The sequence below is a fragment of the Eublepharis macularius genome, chromosome 6 (assembly GCF_028583425.1).
Source record: "Eublepharis macularius isolate TG4126 chromosome 6, MPM_Emac_v1.0, whole genome shotgun sequence".
Classification (NCBI taxonomy): domain Eukaryota; kingdom Metazoa; phylum Chordata; class Lepidosauria; order Squamata; family Eublepharidae; genus Eublepharis; species Eublepharis macularius.
Window position 1 is genome coordinate 114,442,203 of NC_072795.1, and position 25,088 is coordinate 114,467,290.

Genomic DNA, 25,088 nt, shown 5'->3' on the forward strand with positions numbered 1-25,088 from the left:
ATGGGGAACATAACACTGAACCATCATGTAAGGTATAACTGAGATAATGCATGGGAAATAGTTCAATTGCCTTAGAGCACTACCTGCCCCAAGGCCCTTCACCTGCAAAATGCTGGCTCCAGCTCCAAGAATCAGGAGAACAAAGGGACAACATTAAAAAAAAAAGCAAAACGCCTGACCAACAATAAGAACACAAGAATAGCCCTGCCCAGTGGTCCTTCTAGCCCAGCATCCTGTTTCACACACTGGCCAGCCAGTTGCTCTGGAGGGCCCATAAAGAAGACACTGCCAAAGCCTTCCACCAAGTTGCCTCCTAGCACTGGTATTCAGAAATCTACTGTTTCTGGGTATGAAGGTCCCCTTTAGGCACCTTGACTAGAAATCTGTTGATGGCTCTCCCCTCCATGGATCCATCTAATGCCTGTCTAACACCATCTGTGCTACTGGCTAGTATCACTATATCCACTAAAAGAACATATAGCTCTCCAAGCTGCATCCAACCACCCACCAGTAAAAGCCATCTGCCTCATCCCAACCCTGTATCCATCCCTCCTCCACCACAAAAAGCAGAATCAGGCTGTGAATGAAGCCTATGGATTTCCTGCCTGCCCTTGCACTGGCCTCAGGTTTCGTCATTAAAAGCCTGACTACCATCTTAAGGGAAAACATCCCCACAGAAAATCGTCTGCCTTGAAGATCCCAGTTTAACATGCTGTATATAGATCTGCAAGTATTTTGGCTTTTTAAAGCAACTTTTGGAGTTTCCATTATTAGAATAATGCAGTCATTTGAGCTCTGAGTCGACAATACCACTGGTTCATATGAGTTGGAGAGTGGCTTGTGACATGACTGGCAATGCTGTGTAACTTCGCCTCTCTCATTTAACAAGCAGAGGTCACAGACAATAATTTTGTGTTTCATCACATGCAGTGCTGTCCTATGAAGCTAGTTCACATATTCATCAAGTATGCTGCATAACATGCTGTGTTTACTATACTTATCTGTGCCTTTTACAACAGAAGATCACTTCTGAGATAGCGCTGCTTCCTTGCTTTTGTCTTCTTCCTGGAACAGCTCACACACTCCAGTCACCAGGGGCCTTTTGTCCTAGCAAGTTAATTGTTTAGCAGTCTTTCAGTGGCTGGTTCATATAGGCATGTTTCCTACTCAATGAGTACAATATCAAATGCTAACTTGCATGTGAGAATAATTCATCACAGGGCCTTTTTTCCAGCCAAAAATGCAGGGAAACTCAATTCCAGTACCTCCGTTGACCTTAGCCAATAGTGGGCTAACTGCTCCACATGGTGCTTAGAGTATAACCAAAGGAAGTCCAGGAAAAGGGCTGCACTTTTCTCTTCATGTCTTATTTGTTTATTTAAAACACAGTAAGTTCCAGCATCTCTTTTTTGTAGAAAGAAAGCACTAGGTCATCACAACTATAACATCACAGATAAAAATTTTGTGTCTCATCACATGCAGTGATAGTCTATAAAGCTCGTTCACATATTCAAGTGTACAATAAGCATCATCAGAGAAATCGAGTATTGCATACATGTTTGTGAATTACAGTGCTCTAACCTATTCGCCTCTGGGATTTTCTCCCTTTGGAGTGCTTGTGATGGGGCAGGGGGTGGAGATTTGAAAAACTTTAAAACAAAATGAACATGCATTGCATTTGATTGTCTATTTGAACTTTATGCAGCGTCCAAAAGTGAAACCTATACAAGGAGGAAAGGTTGCTTACCTGTAACTTGAATGGTTACCTGTGCATTCACACTGATGGGCTTTGTGTCTGCACAGAGCAATGATTCGGAAACTTCTAGAGTCAGCTTTTGGCACAGGTATGCAGCCCCGGACTACGCGTACTCCAAGGGGGAGGTGTCACGCCGTTCCACTCAGTTTCCTTTCATACACTGCACATGCAACTTCCTTTGGAGACTTCTTTGAGATCCACTGAGTTCCTCTTCACAACTTTTTTCTCTTTGAACATTCATTCATTTACATCTAGTGCAAATCTGGCGGGGGGGGGGGGTCCATCAACAGATGGTCACAAACACTGTCGTGTGTGCTTGGGCCAATTCTATAAAGTAGACTGCTGCCTGGACTGCCTGAAATTCACAAAAATAGGTAAGAAAGAACAGGGCATTTCATCTTCATACCTTCCTGATGGTAAAAGCCCTTTCAGCTTCAGCCGCTATGACTTTGCTGTCTACCTCAACCTCCAATGGAAAAACTATTTTTACACCTTCTCTTTGGCTGGGTGAGCAGACCCTCCATCCTTCACTCTGAGGCAAGGCCAGTCATCTCTTCTGAAGAAAAAGAAGAAACAGACAAAACACTCTGGTCTTTTTGTTATTTATCAAAAAGGCAAATATAGCCTTTTTCCTCAAGAAAGGGCTTGCCACTGCATTATATTTTGGTCACGCAACAGCTGCTAAAAGAATTTCAGCAGTACTAAAAAAAGTAGCCTTAGCCTTGAACCTTAGCCATTAATCTGCAGCAGTTAAGGAAAGCAGGGGGGAAGTGTGTCAGAGGGGAGGCTTTTCTTATTTCTGTCACATCAGCTCCTTTAAAATTCATCTCCAAACATCTTTCCATAGTAAAAAAGATTTCCTTATTTTCTTTTTTACAAAATCATAAAATTTATTTTCCATATAAAAATTAAGTACACAGTGAACACAGCAGGATACACAAGAATTCCAGTCAATCTGGGAAAAGGAAAATACAAGATTCAAACTTATCAGTAAAACCAAATAAAATATACAAAAATCTGTACAGTAGTAAATTGCATTTTTTAAAAAAGCAATGATTATTAGCTGTCTTGAGTCAGAGAGTGGCTTGATTTAGAAAGGCACAAGAGACTCAGTCAAGACCTCCCAAAGTGTTTTCAGTAAACCATTAGAAGCAGCATAAAAATATGATTGCACAGATATAGGAAATCACTTCCTGAAAATGTATAAAGATATTTCAGTGTTAAGAATCCACATGAAGGCACAATTTGAAAAATTAGGAAGTTAAAGTATTATACAGTACACAAATTCAATAATGTTTCATTCGAACACTTCTGCAAAATAATTCTTATCCAGAACTTTTCCACATGGGTTATTTGTCCTGGGTTTGATGCTGCTGAGAAGCAGGGTTTTTTCACTCCTTCTGCATAGCACCATGGTGCATTCGTGCATTTCACAAGTTTCCCCCAGCTTTTCTCCAATCTTTTGCAAACCTTCTTTGCTGCAAAATTTTGGGGAAAACTGAAGCGAAGCCTGGATGGCTGCCATGTGGGTGGGAAAGTTCAGATTTTCCCAGTCCCACTCACATGACAGCCATTTTCCCTGATCCAGTGTCCATGTGGCCATTCCACCCTGCCGCCCTCGCCACTGGGAGGCTTTTAAACTGTTTTTAAAATCTACTATTAATGTCTGTATAACAATCTGTGTATCAGATTTTCTGAATTCCCCTCTTACATTTTTTTAAAGTGATTTCTCTAGTCCCTATCATTGTGGAGATATAAAGGGAAAGATAGCTGCAATAATAATAATAACAACATTCGATTTATATACCGCCCTTCAGGACAACTAAATGCCCACTCAGAGCGGTTTACAAAGTATGTCATTATTATCCCCACAACAAAACACCCTGTGAGGTGGGTGGGGCTGAGAGAGCTCCAGAGAGCCGTGACTAGCCCAAGGTCACCCAGCTGGCTTCAAGTGGAGGAGTGGGGAGCTAGAGATTTTTTTACAAGAGAAACCTGGAAATTCAGAGAACCTGCGACACAGATTGTTAAAAAGTTATAACAATGTTATAATACTCAATTGCTGATGTTTAAAAAAAACTGGGAAAGCCCTGGTCATGGGATAGAGGGGAAGATGGCAGCAGGGGACCAACACAGGGAAACTGTAGGGAAATCTGTCATGTAGATGCCCTGTTGCTGCTATACTGTATTGTCAGCTGCAGCAGTAATGGGGAAACCACACAAGCCTGTCCCTGTGTGGGAAACACACTACAGTTGCTTTGAAAAAATATGCCTAATGGTGGGGCCAAAGCCCTTGGCAATAATTAAAAACAAACATGCAAGACAGGCATAAACTGGGAGGGGGGGACAAATCAGAATTCAGTCAGCAATAAAACACGGCTGCCAATATTCTTTGATAACGCCAGTGAACAGACTTATGAGTGTAGATAGTAAATTACCATGCTCTGAAAACTGCCAGGAATAAAGGTGATTTTACCATGTTAGCAGTACCATTACACAGGTAAGCACAGACAGCCCTTGTGCATAGGCAAGTTTATCTACAATTACTGGTCACTGATCTCCTCCTTGATTAGTTATACTCTTTGCAACAAAGAACAATCTGTCCCTTGATGCACTTTCAATATAAGATCCCCTGATGCCTTAAAAGAATGCTTAGAGATGAAATACTGAATATTAATAAATTATGGAAGCTTGATTCCTAAGTACTATTCATTACAATTCACAATGCGCTTAACAGTTTGACTGCATTCAAGGCACAATAACAAAGGGGTGTTAGTAATTTATCTTGCACAGAGAGATGCCCACTATTACCCAGGGTAACACATACAGCACCCTGCTCCAGTAAATTCAATGTCAGTCTTCTGTCGCCCTCCATCAAGCAGTGACTCGTTAAGCTTGTGCTCAGTAATTATATCTTCTACTCGGGTGATGTAAAGCAAAGAAAGCAGCACTCCAAGGAACTGTAAAATAAAGAGGAAGCAATCATAAGAAGGCAGAACATTTTGTTCATTACACGTTTTATACATGGCTACCTTCATTTGGGTTAGAGGTGCAATGCTCACTTACATTCTCCTGTTGTAAAAGGCAACCTCTACACATGTGATGAAAGGCATATGGATTTTAATATTCTAGTATCTGAGTCCAAGTGCAAAATGTACTGTGATAGTCGGCCATCAGACTAACACCCCCTTTGAAGCTAAAGTTCAACGTTTTGAAAAACAAATGAAGAGTATGATTTGGTGGAGATAAATTACTACAGAGTTTAAGAGAGAGGTATGTAAACTGCACCCCAGTGAGTGAGTCAGTTATAGAAAAAGATTGACTGTAGCAGGGGTTAGGCTGCACCACAACACATCGTTCTGGCACACAGACTATTGTTTAAGATGGGTACACATGTTAGTCTGTCTGTAGCAGTAGAAAAGAGCAAGAGTCCAGTAGCACCTGTAAGACTAACAAAATTTGTGGTAGGGTATCTGAAGAAGTGAGCTGCGGCTCACAAAAGCTCATAGCCTACCACAAATGTTGTTAGTCTTATAGGTGCTACTAGACTATTGTTTGGAGAACAGGAAATAGAGAAGCATGCAACACTCAGGGAGTTAATTCTCTGCAACCTTAATCCTTTCTGTGGCAAGTTAAAACACACACAGGCAAGTACTAACCCAGAGCCATCCCATCACAAAAAAAGGAATACCCTAAAAAAATACCCCCTTTTACAAAAAGTGCAAATCATATGAATTCAATGATGTTTCATTTGAACATTCCTTACCTGTGGAAACAATATACCAAGCAGAATGCCAGCCATGATGGCATAATTGTCCAAGAACCAAATAAGAACTGCATTGGTGCATCCTCTGACATATATAATGTGTTGAACACTCAGACGCTGTGAAGTAACAAACATAAACAAGTAATGCCCCTGACTCACTGTAATTCATTGAGGCAACAAAGGTCCTGGTCTTAATTAAATGCTGACAACTGCACTGACCTTCACAGAAAGCTTACTGCAGGATGTCAATTGGTGTATTTGGCAAAACATATTTCTTTAAAAAGAAGTCTTCTCCCAATTTGAGAGACTTTGAGCTCTGGCAAAGGTGGAATGGAGAGCAAGTGAATGACAAGGAGCAGGGCTTTTTATGTAGCAGCACCCTCCTTATGAATTTTCCCTTCCAAAGAAGCCCCATCAAGCCAGATCAGTTTTTACTTTTAGAAGATCAGCAAAAACCTTTTTATGGCAACAGCTGAGGCCTTGTGGATTACACAAGATGGCATAGGCTTTCTGAATATACCAGACAGGTTTTTAATATCTTATTTTATGTCTTGCTGATGCTGTTGGTTATATAAAGATTAGATTCACTACTGGTTCCATATTGTTTATAATTATTGTTTTTTAGTATTGTTAATGCCTCTCATTGATCCAGGAAGGCTGGGGTACAAATATATTTGGTCCCAAATTTAACCACAAAGATACTACAGAGAAGACATCTCTTGCATTGCAACAGATTCCTAGATTGCAAGGAACTAGTAAATGCAAAGGTGTTTCTGTGCCAGCTTCTGTTCTTAGAAACAAATGATGTGTGCAATGACCACAGTCTGGCACAAACAAAGTTACCCCAATTAGTGGCTTCACACATGTCTATTTTGTTCAACTACTTGGTAACTTACTGAAAAAGTACTAACTTGCCCACAACATACAGAAATTACAACACTCTTCCACAAAAAAACACTGCTGGAAAGACAGGCTGGAGTGCTTTTGCAAGTAGATCTACTCACAGAAATGGTTCCAGTCCACAGTTTGAAGAGGTACACTTGAAAACAGGCAGTCTGGTGCGCTTACCCAAAGGCACATCTATCTATATGGCTGCAGCCTGCTGTGTTAAGCAGGAGGCCAGAGCCTTTACTTGGAAACCATTCCTGTGCTGTTCTTTGCAGCTGTAAACTGCAAAGGTAGAAAGAACAGGCAGCAACTCACTTAGGCTGTATCTATACAATGAGGATTCTGTGTTTTGCTCCTGTGAATGTAGAGGCATTCACGTTGGCAACAAAACTTCCACACAGGAATTTTCTGCGCACTTTCCTTGCATTTTCTCCACTGTACCATGAGCGTGCTTTTTAAAAAATTAATAGTTGTTATAGCACTACACCAACCACCAAATTTTCCACACACACCCCAAAGTGCCCCCTGGTGGTGCAACAGGGAAAATGATGGCTGTAAAGTGCTGATGGAAGGAAAATGGCACCCACGATGGCTCTTTGAAAATGTGCACACCCTCCCATCCAGACGGCATGATAACACACTTTGACTGTACTCGTCTCAGAAAGATAGGAAAAAAGCGTAGCAAGGATGGGGAAAAGACAGTTGGAGCATGATTAGAGCTCATAGTTGTATGGATGCTCAAAAAACACCCCAAAACATTCCATTTTGGAAGCTGAAGCAGAAAATATGTCAGACAGACAAAATACATACATAAATACATAAACCCCTACCTCTTCATTGATAGTTTTATATCCACACATGGTATTAACAACTGCTGTCTGAAAAAAGATTCACAGACATTTCAAAATACAAGTGTAATATGCATAGATTTATATTGTTTAAGATAAATGAATAATGAAAGCAATAAAATAAGCTTGTACATTATAGTACATAGCTATATTTTTTCAAATTTGATCTGAAATAGTAAATAAACTTAGAGAAATAAAGCCGTTTCATGCATTTAAAATGCCAGATATTATTGCTCTTGTAACAGTCAAAATGTTCTACTTATATATGCAAGACACTTTCTGTTCTCATTAACCTAAAAAGTTTGTGTGCAAATACAGAACACCAACAATGGCACAAATCAATGCTAACTATTATTATTATTAGAATCTTTTCTAATAGAAACTATTATTATAGTTATTATTAGAATCTTCCAATGGCAGATTCCATATTCAGCTATATATTCCATATTCAGCTTGTTCAAACATTACAATCCTATTTGTGGTCCCATAATATTTAGTAAAACAGTGTAGCTTTACTTATTGATTGATTGATTGAAGGCAAGTGAGAAGCAGAGATTTGCCATTCTAAGTTGATATACATGTAGCAAAACAGATACATGCGAAATTGTCACATTATAATCTAAATGTAGCATGCATAGGAGTAACTATATAATATTAACTACTAACTATAATACGTATTAATTACTGTGTTCCTCTGTATCTCGTAGAATTTTATTTTGCCCTTCCTCCAAGGAACTCAGGGTAAATTATGTGGTTCGTCTTTTCTCATTTTGGCCCAAAGTCATCCAGCAAGTTTCATGCCGGTGTGGGGATTTGAACCTGGGTCCAGTCCTAGCCCTAGTACATTGTGCCCTTCATTACTATTCACAAATGCAGCACAGAAATGCACTGGCTACTTGCAGGACATGTGACAGAAAGGACTTCTGTCAGAGAGAAGATGCCACCATATATCTCAACAGGTACTGACAGCATGTAATACTTCACAGTGCTGGCAAAGTGGGCTCCTGTTCATGAAGACATACGATACCATAAAGGCACTGAGAGACAAACACTGCAATCCTAAGAACCTTTTCCTGAGAGTAAGTCCCACTGAATAGACCTGAGCAGGATTCTGAGCAGACCTGCTTAGGATTGGTCTGTAAGTCTTTTTAAACTCTGTGTCTGAGGATCATACTTATTAACACAATGGGCTTGCAATCAGATTCCCAAATATGCAATTTATTTGCCAAAAAGCAGGCTGGGGTGGGTGGGTGAAATGCAGCACTGAGAAAAGAGGGGATTTGCCCCTCCATGTCATTCCCCTGATTGGACAGCCCCGGCGGGGGAGGGGGCACAGTCACTATACAGGTAACTTTTTCTCCTCAGGATGTACAGCAATGAAGGGGGAGGGGAATTTTCAATCAGAGGAAAAGCATCAGGTGGGAGTGAAAAGCTCTTTTCCCAGCCCTGCAGCCCCAGTCCTTTTATCGCCTGACCTCATGTAGCAGATAAATTAGCCATCTGGGGATCTGATCACTGAGCCTCAGCATTATGCAGTGACTAGCCCCTTGGAGGAAGAACCAGGCTGAAGGCACCTGCTCAGATGGGAAATCTGAGATGATATTTCTTGCAAGTTGTCACTCGCTTCTATTGCTGCAGCAGTCGGGGTGGGGGCAAAGAGGGGAGAAGTTCCTCCAAAGGCACTAAGCATGTGGACTGCAACTGTTGCCATACGGTGCCACTCTGGAGATGGCACATCCCCAGAACGACTGTCCCAACACCATTTTGAAAGAACTCCTTCCTCCAAGTGGGTTTTTAGAAACAGATTTAAGCATAGCCCTTGAACCTGTGACTGAAAAAAACAGGTGACAATGTGGTACTAGAGTTGTGGGAGGCACTTTCCTTGCTGACACTGGGAGGGGCATAGTCTGCAAGGCTTCCTTCAACAGCTGCCTTTGGACGGTGGTATCTTCCCTAAGATGGTGCTAGAGGAAACCAACTGCCCTAAAAAAACCCAGTGGGAGAGGCTTGCAAGTGTGGGCCCTGGGGGTTTAGACAAGTGGACTATTTAAAAAGTAGGGAAGGCAAGTTCTTCACTTGCAGAGTTAGACCTGCTCCCACCTGGAATCACAACTTGTACAGCACATACACAGCAGGCCATCAAATGCTGGATCTTATCCCCCTCATGAGTCTGACACTGAATTCACGGTGATCAGATCTCTCAGTGATTCAAATCTTAGTTAAAAACTGCCCCTGTAGATTACAGTTTGGATTGCAGAAGCAGCACTAGGGGAGAGGAAGTTAAATGACACTGCTTTTCTAACTAAAATTTAAACCCACTTGTACCCCCTGAAGTTGTTGTTTGCCCACTGGGGAAATTTTTCAGGTACCTCAATGTGGGGGGGGGGGGGGGAAGGACGGAGAATTAAGACTGGCAAATTGGATTGGGGCATTTTAATCCCTCTCCCCATACCATTTTTTCACCACTAGCTATTCTTTTAAGAAAGCAATTGCAATGTTGGCAGATCTGGTCACTCACAAACCTTCTGTATCTTGTCTAGTTTGTCCATATTCAAGGTCGCCCTAACTTCAAAAATATTCTGAAAAATCATGTGGTATGGCACATTTTTAGGGCAGATTACCAATTTTTACTTTAAAAAGCTGTGTCCCTTTAGAGGCAATGTGATTATGTACTGTCCTATTGATCAAGGATGCTTGATGCTATTTAAAAAATGTTGGGATCTAAAGTTTGTTAAGTGATACAACAGACCTTTTCTATGTTGAATAAACTATTCATAGGAAAAGTATTAACTTCACCTAAGAAAGTGTGCATAAAGCCATGGAAACTGCGGACAATCCCATCAGTTAAATTAAATGGCTAATTAAAATTTTGGATGTTCTGGAGCTGGACACACACTGTTAGACCCTTGCTGCTGTGGAAAAAAGACTTTCTCTTTTACTAAAACATGAATTGTGGTCTTCATAGTCACATTAATAGCCATATTTTATTGAAAATATGTTTCTGAAAACTCATTAAAAATAAATCTTGACCCTCAGTCTTTAATTTGTTTATGGTATGGAAGGAGGCAATTGGATTGAATCAGATCACTTCTAACCCCCTCCCTCCCCCCCAAAAAACCCAGTGGGGAGCAGCTCCGTCAAAGCTCTGATCATCTGTTGCAGGAGAATCTGACCACAGTCCAGGCATCCCCTTTAGACTCCTAACATATAAATACAACAACCAGGAATGGTAAAAAGTGAACTTGTTTGGGTTGACAAAATATTCTCGACAACAAAAACTTTTTTAACAGTCCTAGGACTGAATGGGTTAAGAACCAATTGAGTAAGTCCCTACAGATTTACTCTGAAACAGCAGAGCCCAGTATCTGATTCTGATGTATTTCATGAAACTTGCTCAAAGGTACAAGACATGGCCATCATAGATTACCTATTTTTTCCATGATCACAGAGCGAATGACTAATTGCAGCTCACATCTCTACTTTTCCAAGCTGCTTTTGGAAACATTGTCAAAACAGGAATGATTTATTTACCTCGATTCAGTTTCAAAGACTGCTAGTGTAGGCATGCCCCTAGACAAATTAGTATAATAAGACAGTACAGCAAGATTTCAAGGACTGCTGTTTAAAGAGTATGTGTGTATAAACTGTTCTTTTGTTACTTAACAAGCCAAAGCCATTTTTATAACTTTATTGGTTCTATTTGATAATTAAAAGTTTGCACATTTTCCTCACAGTTTAATATCATGACAGAGAAATAAAAATAATTTTACCCAAAAAGGTATTATTTGCTTCTTGCCCCTTCTTTCCCAAAATCTCAGTTGAATGTATATTTTTTTCATTAATCTGACTTGCTGGGGGGTATTTTAATCTATAGCATCAACAGGAATTTACTACTAGATGTATGGTTTTGGAAACCCATGTTATATTGTTTATTTACAATTCATCAGAAATGACATAGTATAGTAAATTGTTTCTTTTATAACTCAGAAGAATTTAAATTGCATTCATATTAATTTGCCCCCCACAAAAATATTCACAGTGAGCGGGGGGGGGGGGGAATTCACTGTTTAAACATTTTAGGAAAAGCAACACGCAAACCAAATAAAATAGCATATGGCAGAAAGAGTTTGTATAGTATTTGTCTTAAAAATATTTAGACATAGCTCGAGATCTTTTCTGTGTAATCGGTTTTTTTGCACAATAAATACACACGTTTTCTGGCTGGTTCTCTCAATCATCCCAAGGAGCAGGGCAATCTACATAATAAATCCTGTTCCCGTATACAGATTATCCTGGTTAGAACCTATTTTAGTTTGCCAAACCAACATTCTTTATTCATTTTTTGGAATATGAAGAACAAATGAGATGCCACCAGATTAACTGATGATCTTTACCTTATTTGTGACGCAACAAGTGTAAGGAACTCCACAGGCTAATGGTCCTGGAGCAGAGCAGGCATGGTACTGATTCTGTGACCAATCCGTATAATCTTTTCCTCCACAGCATTTAAACTTTAAGGAGGAAAAAGTTATACTGTAAGAAAGCATTCTTATCATTAGTATGGAACGTTAGAATTATTAAAGTCTTAATATCAGAAAGAAAATAACCTTACTGATTATTAAAGTGGGTTACAATTTAAAAATTCATAGATAAAACCACATAATAGATAAAAGCAATCAGCCATAGGAGCAGTCAGAATCAAATGAGGAATTCCAATGAAGACTCACAGATCAATTCATAAATGCTCTGGAAAATAAGAAAGTCTTCACTTAGTAACTAAACAATATTAAATGTAGGTGCCTCATGAATCTGTCGACAGAGAGCATTCTATAACACATCCACCTTGCAGAAAGAACAAAGAATAACACAAGAAAACCTGTTACTCTGGTATACTGATGTACATCAGATGTGGTGAATGCAACTATACTGCTGCTGGACCCCATGTCAAATAAAGGAACCAACCATGGGGCCATGGGGAAGAAAGGTAAAGGTGTAAAAATATGTGTATATAAGATGCTGTCTATGTCTGTACACACAAAGGGAGTATGCGTTTATGTCACACTTCCTTCCACAAATGTGATTTTTCTTAAATATGGCCAGCTGAATAATTTAGAACTGGCAATGGTGCCAGCAGATTTTTTAAAAGATCCTTTCACATACAGGGTGGCTTTGAAGTAGATTTAGCCAGAATGTGATGGGCCAGTAGCAAAAGTCTGCCACGAACCATGTAAGCAGTTTGTGTTCTGGGACAAGGAGCAGGCACATCCTATGGGCTGATAAACATAGCAAAAGAAAATCTGAAATGCATTTATTTTTAATCTTGAATTTGAACAAGTATGTTTTAATTCTTTTATTTATTCTGAAAATTTATATGCCTCTTCTCCAAACTTGTTCAAGGTCTCCCACCAAGGAAAACATGATAAAATAATTAAAATTAACAAACCATGGAAAAACCCAGCTGTAAAAGAACTCAGCCATTAAAAAACAGAATTTAAATGGCTTGCAGTTTCTCAGGGGTAGTAAAAACTTGTGCAGAACTCTAAAAGGAAGGGAAAGTGCTGAACCTACTTCCTGACCTGACTGCCAAAGCCGTTCCAGTCTTCATCAACTCCCCGGATTACCATGCATGGCGAATGTTGTTTTCATTACACTAAACTATATGCAACAGCATGTCCAGTATTATTACCAAGAATGAAAAACTAAAGAGCCAATTGATTTGCAATGAAAAGAGTACCACCAATCAATCCAAATACTAAAATATTGTTCAAGTATAAGTTCATTAAAATCTCATGAAGTGTCCTGCATAAATACCTCATTAAAATCCCAGTGTGTTTTGGGATTCTGCTGGGGAAAGAATTAAAGTCAGAACTTGAAACTAGCAAAATACCACATTCTTGAAGATCAACCTTAAACCATTTTAATTAGAAATGTACAATACTTGGCAATAAAACATACTTGTATTACGCCTAGTTACTTCGTTTAAATTTGCTCAGCTGCAGCAACTCACTACACAGTTGTCTCAAAGATTTAATCAAAACCACTTTAGAATAAACCAGCAATGTATTGCAGTGAATGTAAGAACATTAATTTAATTGTCAGAAAAAAGGACCGATCCAGGAAACTAAACACTGCTAATCAATCACTCATCCAGTTAACTAAACATCTACTTGTTATAAATTCAAACAAGGAATAAACCAAAACTTGCAAGAACTTTGAATCCTTGTGTATATATACTACAAATGGAAGGCTGAGAAAGTTATGAACTGGTAAAAGTTCTGCCCCTATATCTACCCAGGGAATACAATTACAGGACCCAATGGCATCAACTACACTGTCTCTGGCTCTTACAGCTGCTCATCCTCCAATCTGATATATGCCCTCATGTGCCAACAATGTCCTTCTGCTCTGTACATTGGACAAACCAGCCAACCTCTATGCAAAAGAAGAAATGGACACAAATCTGACATTAGAAATGGAAACATCCAGAAACCAGTGGGAGAACACTTCAATCTACCAGGTCATTCCATCAAAGACTTAAAGGTCGCTGTAGTTCAACAGAAACCTTTCAAAAACAAAATCCAACGGGAGGCTGCTGAATTGGAATTCATAGGCAAATTTGACTCTGTCAAGCTGGGACTGAATAGGGACTATGAATGGTTATCACATTATCACAGGTAACAGATTTCCTTTACAGAGGCGGGGTCTGGGGAAGCCCAGTGGCACCTGGCGTGGGCTTCCGGGGACCACAGTTCTCTTTGTCAGATGCATCTGACGGGGAGAGCTGTGGTTATCAAAGGCTTATACTACATTGGAATTGGATGGTCTGGTTGTTTTGCTGCTACAAACCAACACGGCAAACTCCTTTGAAGCCTCACACAAGCCAATTAATCTCCATACCAAAAGGAGATGTTTACATTTACTAGCAAAGGAATGTTTTGGTTGCATCCTCCCTCTCCCCCCGTAATTGCATCTTCTCTCTCCTCCCCTCCTCCCCGCTCCTCTTCTATATTTGACCAGTTTCTGTACCATGCATCTGACGAAGAGAACTTGATTCTCGAAAGCTTATGCTACAATAAAATTGGTTAGTCTTAAAGGTGCTACTGGACTCTTTTTGATTTTGCTACCACAAACTAACACGGCTAACTCCTCTGCATCTATGGTAAAAGTTTGAAGCAACTCCTCCTTCCCCCACTTCCCTGCCCCAGCTTTTGCATGGTTTTTTTTTTTTTAAAGTGGGCTGCCATTTTTAAGTTATCTTATAAAGGGCAGACCCCACCAGGAAATTCTCCTATGCAAACAACACTGAAATGTACAACCATATTCTCATGCACTTCATCTTCCATTCATTTCCATGGACCTTAACCAGGAGACTGGATTGTATGTTATGTGGTATCAAGAGAGGAGGAGGATAAAATTAAAACTGAATTAGTTCACTGACCATGCTGCCCTGACTGTCTGGGAAAAATTCAAAGATAGTATAAGTTAAGAAATGTCTCCTTTGACATCAATAATTTATGACCAGGAAATTCCTAAATTTAACTGCTTCGAAAATTAACTTCCTGGCTTCAATATGAGCTGATAAAGGTTAAGGATTGGTCACAGGAAGGGGCAATTTTGTCTTATCAGTAAAAATGAATGAGTATAACACATTTTTATTTAAATATTTCAACTGAGAAGTATTCTGCAAGATTCAGATTAAGCATTTGTTATATTGAAATGAAAGGGTTTGAATTGGTTAATAAAAAGGTCTATAGGTACAACTGGAGCAGGAAAAATTTATCAACTCATTAGTAATCTACAAACCAAGGGATAAGATTACAAGAGCAAATGCAGAGAAGATTCGGGATGCCCCATTTTAAGGCAAGAATAGATTTGGAGAAATATTGCTAAGAAGGCAATGAATGTTTAGAAAGTTTTTATAACCTTTACTTAAGGCAGTATCTAACATCTTTGAGATGTAAGCTTATTTATAATTTGGATAACACAGACTTGTTGAAAGTATCAAACTATGAATGCCGATATAATCCATATGTTCTGGCCATTGCCTGTTAATTGTACATTTGGGGAACAAATCCAGCTATTGCTTAAAGATACCATGGGATTTGAACTACCAATGGATTCTAAGGTACTTTTGTTGAAATTTCTTAAGAACTATTTTAGATTCAGTGAAAAAGAGTGCGTTACAGCATTGGTGAGTGGTGGTGACTGTCGCACAGATGTGTATTGCTGCTGCATGGAAGTCAAAGAATCCACCATCAAAAATAGTTTGGTATAAAAGGTTTTTTACTGGGGTTCCACTAAGCCAAATTCTTATCAAACAAAAACAGAACAATCTTGGTCAAATATCTGTAAACAAATGGATTTCATTTACTTATCACTGGAATACATTTTCTGATTCTGTCCAATCATACAAACATATGCATTTTTATTGCATACAATTATATATGCCATTTTCTTTGATAAATAAATATTTGCTGTCAGAAAAGATAGTAGAACACAAGGAGTTTTCATTCACACATGTGCATATGCTCGCTTTATATATGTAATTTTTCCATTTCATCTAACCTGAAGGCAAAAATAGACCAGCAAATATGCCCACATGAGCCATTTAAGAAAAATTCAGCTGTGGTTCAAAGCAATGTTCATGTTATAATGACATATTGCTTTCATCAAGGATTTCAAGTTTCAACAAATTCCTTGCTGACTGAAAAATTTATAGGCAAGTGATGTCACTATTTGACGCTCCTTTGATGTCTATGAAACAAATACTTTAAACTTCTGTAATATGTCATAGAACAGGGTTTTAGGAAACACTAATCAGCAAAAGGTCACTGTTGCAAATTAAACCCCCTCTTCCAAGGAAGAAATTGAAATGGGGAATTCTGCAGCAGGAAGGAAGTTTGAGGTTCTGAGAAAAACCACCAGCAGCGAATAGATACTAAACTAGCAGGCAGCTCATTTCTTAGCCCTGGAGGATTGTGGGATACAGGTGGGGGTTCGAATCCTCTCCTCCAAACACATTCCCTTTTGAGCGGTGGATACACAGGGAAGGAAGCTACCATTGCTTTCATAGTTCACTTGGCAGAGGAAATTCACCACTGAAAGGTTTTGGCCTCTTTCAAAAAGAGTTCAGGAGCTGGGGCAGAATAATGCTCTGAGATGCAATTTCTTGCAAGATAAAGACAATTCAGACACTGGGCAGCAGCAAGAGAACACAAAGCAGCATATGCAGATGAGGCGTTCCTGTCATATCCCTAATAGCTGACTTACGAGAAAGTCATCATGTTAGAAACAGCAACGAGGCAGCTGTAATCCACCAAATAAAGGGTAGGAATAAGGCAGGGCTTTTTTTCAGCTGGAACGCAGTGGAACGGAGTTCCGGAACCTCTTGAAAATGGTCACATGGCTGGTGGCCCCGCCCCCTGATCTCCAGACAGAGGGGGGGCAATCTAAACTCCCCTCTGTCTGGAGATCAGGGGGTGGGGCCACCAGCCATGTGACCATTTTCTCCCAGGGCAACCCACTGAGTTCCACCACCTCTTTTCCCAGAAAAAAAAGCCCTGGAATGAGGCAAAGTCACTTGCTGGTCAACAACAAGCAGAAAAATAGAAGGAAGAAGCAGGACGAGAACCCACATCTCTCAATTTGCATAGTATTCCACTAACAACACAGTCACTCAGGCACATAGCATATCATGTGGCATTTGTAATCTTCCATGGCGTTGGTATCAAAACTAACCCTATCTACCCAGGCAGGAAAGACTGTGTAAAAAGGCAAGTCAGTGTGGAACAGCACAAACCTTTATTGTACATCAGTAGAAAAGAGCAAAAGTCCGGTGGCACCTACAAGACTAACAAAACCTGTGGTAGAGTATGAGCTTTTGTGAGCCACCACTTCATCAGATCCAGATACAACTAGACACTTCCTGTTTTTTAGTGCTACAGACAGACTAACACGGCTACCCATCTTGAGTTACCTTATTCCACATGTGTTTACTGAGATGAAAAACCCCCTGCATTCACTGGGACTTGTGGATAATAAACTAAACACTTAGCATGACGCAATGTAGCTGCAAAAGCCTTAAAAAACAGGCTGGAAGTAGGAGATTAAAAAATTCCAACTTCTAATGGTTCTACATCTTATTTGTTAAAAGTTCTTACATTCATAAAGAACTAGAAACTTCATTCTTCTTAGAAAAAATGAAACTAGACATGTCCTGTTTTATCTTGAGTGGCCTGTATATTAAACTGCTAAGGGACAGGAGAAACTAGATTTAATACGTATATAAATATATTTTGATTTACACATCATAACTGTGCTAAATTATTGAGGTGTTTGAGTGTGAAGAATCTTGCCTTAATGCATTACAAGAATTACCTCAAGATAGCTTTCAACCCTACAATTCTATTATTCCACTAACAGAATCCAATGCACCAATTCAGATTGAGGAACCTATACACATGCCGGTAGGAAGAAAGACCAATTACAGTAGAGAGGATTAATTGACGTCTAGCTATTTTTTTAAAAATTGACATGAAAAACAAACCTGCTTTTGAACAAAATCCATTATGTTTTTGAAGTCCAAGTCATCGTAGTAATTCTCAATTCCTTTTCCAATGTTTTCATTTAAAAAGTCAATTGTCTAAAAGAGAAGTCAATCGCGCACACAGTATAAAAAAGCAAATGAGTAGACATTCCTATAATAACTATGACTACAATATGGATTAACAAAGTAACTAGGACTAAATGAGTAATCCTTCAGTTTAGTGGTCTTAGTCTTTCCAGATTGGAAACCAAATTTTAACCCCCCTTCCCCCAGGCAGCATGGAACCTGCTGAATAGCAAGCCTCTGACAGGAAGTAATATGACTTCACAGTTGTCCTTGCCTTTGCTGAAAAGGAAATCTCTCCACCCAGTGACCTCAGGTCACCATCCTGCTTCTTCTCTGATGAATAAAATACAGAAAAACGTTGTTTACGAGTTGTCTCTGGGTTCACCACTTTGATTAGTCACATGCAAGCTCCAAGAATGTTGTTTTACAAGCCTCAGAAGTTTGAGTGTGCACCAAAAAAAAAAAAGAGGATCTAGATCTGGGTTTCAGGGATACTAAAAAATCCAGTATCCAGTATCCCTGAAATCTGGGTTAGATTATCTAATCTGGTTAGAGAATCCCAAATATATCCAGATAGTTTCAGGTAGGTAGCCATGATAGTGTGCAGTAGAAGAGCAAGATTCAGATGCAGTAGCATCCTAAAGACCAACTGGATTTCCAGGGTATGTGCTTTCGAGAGTCAAAGCTCTCTTCCACCCATTATTCCCTATGGGGAATAATGGGGGGAAGTATCGGAGGGGGGCGGTCCACCAAGCAGCTGAGGCCCCCTTCCTTGCCGCTTCGCAGTGGCACGGAAAGGGGTATTGGGCTTTTTCACGAACCAAACGAACTGGCAGACCAGTTCATGGAAGTTCATTGAAAATGGGCTTCTACGAATTGCTGGTTCGCAAAGTACAAACCAGCTCAGTTCATGAGGAACTTTAGTTCGTCTTGCAGTTCATGCCCATCTCTATTTTAGAGAATCAACTTTCACTACTTCAAAAAAAAATAGTGTTTCCAGTCTTAATGGCTACAGTATGCATGTAGGCAATGTCTGCTGAATACTCAGAAGCTAATGGCTGAATAAGGTTTTTGTGGGTAGGAGCTGGGCTTCACCACCCAACATAGCTCTGCAAAACAGTAATAGCTGCGAAAATAAGTTACACAAAATTACAAAATATGCAAATTTGCTTCACATATAATTTTGAAAAAATCAGCTTTTCTGGCACAGAATACAAATTTCCCAAGTACATTTTTTAAAAAGCAGAGTTAATGTAGTCCTTATTACATTTAATTCTTGCCAGTGGCATGACCTGTAACTTCACCATAATGAATCTTACTTTAGTTTCACTAATGATTTTCAAATAGATAGGTCATGACCCCTATACTATAGTGTAGTGGTTAAGCGGCTGGGCTCCAAGCCAGCAGTCTGCTGGTTTGACTCCCACTACTGCCATGAGTTCAGCAGGTGGCCTTGGGCAAGCCTCAGCTCCCCAGCCATATTGTGAGGATAATAATAACATTGACTTTGTTCACTGCTCTGAGTATGGCTCTAATCTGTCCAGAAGGACATTATATAAGCACGCTGTTGTTCTTGTTGTTGGTTTTGTTTTCATTCTAAATGGAGTATACTTTTAATTTAAATGCTCTTTTTAACATTTTAATTTTCTTACCTGATTTCTGAAGAGTAATGCCATAACTCCACCAATTAATTCAATCAGCAAACAAATGCCCAAGATGTACATGAACTGCAAAACAGGTTCACAAACAGTTCTTTAAAAAATTAAATTATTCTAGTAACAACATATAAAATTCTTATTTTTTGCATGAAACTGAAATGAACATGACTTATAATATGTACAACAAACGTTGTATTTATCCTCTCTCTCATTCTCTTCCACTCCCCCTTCACCCTAATAGCATAGCTCTTGGAACAGCATGTTAATGAACATCTACAAAATAGCCGCAGAACATTATGTTTTCACGTTTCCTGATGAGATAGAGCTTATTTGTTGGATTTTGATTTCTTGGCAACGAAATGATGTCTTTAAAGACCCTAAAAGCAACAGACTCTTCCTGACACAGCAACACCATTCATTCAAAGTAAGCCAAATTTGGATAACGGAACATTTGGGGGAGAGAGAGAGACAGAGATTATTAAGAACAATCTTACAGTATATCAAGGAATTCCCATGCTAGGATATTTTTATGCTATTAGAACAAATAATTCAATAATTGTTTATCCTTAAAGTATTTTGCAATGCAGTCCTAAGCAGAGTTACATCCTTCTATAAGCTCACTGACTTCAATGGACAAAGAGTCTCTCTGCACAAGATATATTACACAAGGAAGCACAAGTGACTTATTTTCTGTGTTGACTTATATTCAAGAGTACTCTGTCTCCCTAGTAGGCATGTATATCCACAATGGGAGAACAAGTGTAAGATCTTTCACTTGAGTGTCTTGTGTAGAGAGACTCTTAGAAGGGTTACCTACTTAGGATTACACAGTTAAAGATATATGCAAATTTACATTATAAAATATAAAAGATGTCAATACTTGGGTTGATTTTCTAACAAAGAAGATGATGTTTAACACACAAGTTCAAATATAATTACAAGTGAAAAAAGTGTTATGCAAATATATATTGTGTACATAAACTGGGGGAATAGAAAAATTTGTAATACACTGGCATTTGAGTCATCACAATTGTACAAATGGATATTTCAACTGGCCAAACCACCATCAGGCCACAATGTATTCTGAGGCAATTAACACCATTCTAGTTTCCCCTCTGATTCTAAAACTAGACTTCTTTCAAAATATTGGGTCAATGTCATTTGAAACTGGGCTGCATAAGTAAATTCCTCAACTGTTCACTGCTCCTTCCATACCTGGCTCTGCCTATTGACTGTTTTACTGTTAACTTGAAAATGTCAAACAGAATGCTGATTCGTTCTGTCCCAAATTAGAGTGTAACATTACTCTAGAATCAAAGAGCTCCTTTCATTAAGGAGGAAATAGGCTTTTTAATCAAGTATTATTATCAGTTTTCCCATGTAGGCACAAAAGATTCTGGCACACGTATTATGCGAGATCTTGATCGGCTTTGTCCTGGTTTTGCTTTCCTAACATGAAGGAAATAAATCAATGGACTATCGTGACAGGAATTGTTATCCTGACTCTGACATTTCACATGAGCTATGTAAGCATGCAAGTTAAATATTAAATGTGTTGCCTTTTTATGTGCCTGAATTTACATTATGATTTTTGTAACACAAATCTTGCTTTTCTTTAACTATTTTCTTTATTTGTACCAGAGCTACTCAAAGCCAGAAACCTTATTAAACACTTGAAGAACAATACTCTTTTTATACTACAGAGATTGTTTGAATAGTAGGAAAACTACCTGAGGGAAATAGTAGGAAAACTACCTGAGGGAAATAAGAAAGGTGTCCCTACACTTAAGCCAGTTTTACTTCAGATTATAGATTCATCTAGGTGTGAAGAAAGTAGAGTCTGTTATCCATGACCCCAAGATTTGTACCAATGTCAAATCTCACTAACTAGTTATTGCTGTCTGAATCCTCTAAAGCACCCTAAGGTTAAGGAACCAAGATATGCCCTAACACAGAGGAAGTGACATTATTCAGTAATAACCTAATTGTGCTCCCAATGAAATGAGGGGCATTCCCTATTCAGACTATTAAATAATATCCCCACTTGTATCTACTGAAGGAGAAAGGTACAGGCTGAACTATCTTTAATCTGTTTACAGAATGGAGAACTTAAAATAATCTTATAAGCATTGTTCAAGTTATAGATGGAATTAAACATATAGCTGTACTTACTGCTTGGAGAAGGCATAAGTTGTCCCTTAAAGAAGCCAATACACCCACAAAGGAAACAAGGAACATTATAATGCCCAGGAGAATTAGAATAATTGCTGGAGCTAAAAAGGCACTTTCGAGGGTCTTGTACTTCTGTCTTTCAACTTCTGCATAAATACCAACAGCTAGGACAAATCCTCCTAGCAACTGTAATAGAAAAAAGAGTGTGTGCATTACTGTCTTTTTCTAACAAGAGTAATTTATAACATTTAGCATCTATGAAGCACTTTCATTGTTCAAAGCTCTTCACGTAGTAGCTCTGCTAAAAACATCCCATTGAGCCTCTATTAAATGGAAAGGACATTTTTTCTTCCAGATATAGCCAACCAACAGCTCACAGGCAGCATATATCCCACATTTTATGTTTTATTTTGCGGACCAAAAATAAGTGCCAGCAATCTGCCTGTCACATCTCCATCTGGCTACACACATAACTGAGAAACCAATGGAGAAAGCGAGCATCGACTAAGACACAAACAGAATCCTTCTCCCCCAAAGAAGAGCTTTGCGCCAACACTCTGGTGCAGTCTGAAGTCATGTATTTCAAATACAAGACCAGGTTCAGAATTAGCAGGTTGTATTGATACAAATCCTTTCAGTTGGTCTTGAAGATGGGATTTAGGGGCCTGAGACCTTCCACTTATAAGCTGGATCTATGTCCATCCTAGCCAGTAAAAGCCAGTCAGGCTGGATGCAATTACTTCAGAGTGGGCCTACTCATTTCTGGCACAAAGATGACAGAGGGTGGTGATAGACAATTGGCTCACTATGTGTTTGTTGGGCTAATGAACTTCCCCTCCAACATGTGTTCCTGCAACCTGCTACTTACTGAGGCTCAAGTGTCTTAACTATGCATGAATAGCAAGGTTATTTTTGACCTCTAGATATTAATACCACCCCAGTTCGTGAACAGACAAGAACACAGGCACATTGCTAGCTATATACAATGGTCTGATCTCTTACAGAATGTCTTAAGTTCTAAAAAAAGAGAAATGTTCATATCAAGAAACAGAGTTTTAAACATTCTTATTTTCAGTAAGTTAAATTTTCTTTTGACATACTGAAAACTTTTGACAGAGAGAATTTTTTTATTGTTGCTATGTCATCACTTCAGTCTACAATAATCAGTTTAAGAGACAGCGTATTTAAAAATGTAGATCTGTTGAGCAATATCTCTTTTTTGTTCTTATATTCTGGGAAAATGTGAGGATATTGGAGCTCAAAGGTACCATACTTTAAAAATACAACTTTTATTCTTAAACATATACAAACCTGTATCTCCTCAACTGCTGGGAATGCATTTACAAAATCCGTTAATAACGTGTATTTACACCAGTACATGAAGTACTTATGAAATGCAATTATGAATGTTTTTTCTGGCTTCTTTTTTATTCAAAGCTGGCTATGATGCTAGATTCAGTTCTCACTGTACTTTGATACATGATAAGGAGACAAGTTTAGTATATTTACCTAGCTAAAATTACTAGGTCAGCAGATATATACAAAGGACAGGACATTAGGAGATATACTGGCAATGTTGCTCCAAACTGCCTTATATTTATTTATTTACTTCATTTATACTTTTTAAACAGTTTTAGGTGGATAGCCATGTTGGTCTTCAGTAGAACAGCAGGATTTGAGTCCAGTGGCACCTTTAGAGACCAACAAGATTTTCAGGGTGTAAGTTTTCAAGAGTCGGAGCTCCCGTCTTTAGTGTTTGAAAATCTTGGTCTCTAAGGTGCCACAAGACTCAAACCCTGCTTTTTTAAACCCTGTACAAGAAAGGCATACAGTGCAAACAGAGATACTTCAGTTTAAACCCATTGAAATCAATGAGGTTAGACTGGAGCAGGGCTTTTTTTCTGGGAAAAGAGGTGGTGGAACTCAGTGGGTTGCCCTCGGAGAAAATGGCCACATGGCTGGAGTAACTCTGATTAAGATTGCACTGATAATTACCCAGTTGACTGCTTACCATAGAAAACAGGTATAGGGTTGTCAACAGGCTTGGAGAAAAATGTCCTGTTCCTTTAAAAGAGGTTTAATTGGATGTTTAGTTTTTAGTTACCACCACGTCATGAAAAGCTTCACCTGTTGATTTCTACACCTTAAGCCTTTACTAAAAGGCCAGAACATTTTTTCCAATCCTACTGGCAACCCTATTTAGGGAGCCAATCCAAACCAGGTCTACTTGAAATAAGCCTGATATTATTCAAAGACTTACGTTATTTGGTGTTATTTTCTCTACTCTCCAGAAAATATACTCTGGATTATAACAACAACATTGGATTTATATACCACCCTTCAGGACAACTTAATGCTCACTCAGAGCAGTTTACAAAGTAAAGTGTGTCATTAACCTCATGTCAATCACCCTGTGAGTTGAGTGGGGCTGAGAGAGCTGAGACTGACCCAAAATCACTGAGCTGGCTTCAAGCAGAGGAGTGGGGAATCACACCCAGTTCTCCAGATTAGAGTCCTGCTGCTCTTAACCACTACACCAAACTGGGAAATTATAAGTATAACGCAATCAGAAATGTAAAAGTTAGTGTTACTATTTTGTAAAGAGAGATTATTAGCAAGTTAAGCCTTACCTATTGTGTAAGGCATCACTTGTAGCTTGGCTCTCAGACAATATAAAATGAACCAATATAATGGCAGCAAAATGGACATCCTACTTTACTAAGAGCCAAGGTTAATTAAATGGTTTTATGTGCTGCCTAAATAATAAAAGAGATGATACTAGTAGGTGTGTTTTCACAACATGGTAAGTAATCCTCTGGGGCCATTCTTGATTAATATAATGGTGTAGGGGAAGGGCTTAAAATCCCCTTCCTCTCACACCATGAGCCTGATCTGACTTACCCGCCAAAGGAGAACAGATATGGGTGTTTGTGTGTATATGTTTGAGAGTTTATACTCTGCAAATTTATTTTGTCTTTTTTTCACAAGCAAAGAAACAAGCATGCTTCTACATTCTAACAGAATCCTCTGCAAGCAAATGCTCACTGGAATTATCCCTTTTCAGTCCTTAGCTGGAGTTTCACTAGAAGCACTGAAAATGAGGGGAGACAGTAACAGCCACTTCAGTTCCTTTTCAATTACTTCATGGTATCTTAGCTCAAACACAAGTAGTACTTGTCAGACTAATCTCTGGCAAGTTAATTAGTAATGCAATCTAATAAAATGTAAGGCTTAGTGCAAGAAAAAGAGAGGTTGACTCAGGTATTTACTCAAGAGGGAAGATGAAAAGGTAAGTTTCAGGGAAGTGGAGAAGCTTTTCAAACACTGTCCCAACTAAGCTTCAACTGAGAAACTTCCTGTTGCAGAAAATATATTTTAAAAAATAAAA

The 25,088-nt window shown here is 38.9% G+C and overlaps 1 protein-coding gene across 1 annotated transcript in view; it reads right to left on the reverse strand.

Annotated features, from left to right (window-relative positions):
* Positions 1-2,626: 2,626 nt before the first annotated feature.
* Positions 2,627-25,088, reverse strand: part of TSPAN15 (tetraspanin 15) — a 30,613-nt gene continuing 8,151 nt past the window's right edge. The window contains exons 2-8 of the mRNA XM_054984089.1: positions 21,701-21,886; positions 19,523-19,597; positions 17,805-17,900; positions 11,653-11,769; positions 7,241-7,288; positions 5,523-5,639; positions 2,627-4,716 (exon numbers count right to left, since the gene is read on the reverse strand). Coding sequence (XP_054840064.1) covers positions 4,564-4,716; positions 5,523-5,639; positions 7,241-7,288; positions 11,653-11,769; positions 17,805-17,900; positions 19,523-19,597; positions 21,701-21,886 — 792 coding nt within the window. The 3' untranslated portion in view covers positions 2,627-4,563. The remainder of the gene's footprint in view (positions 4,717-5,522; positions 5,640-7,240; positions 7,289-11,652; positions 11,770-17,804; positions 17,901-19,522; positions 19,598-21,700; positions 21,887-25,088) is intronic.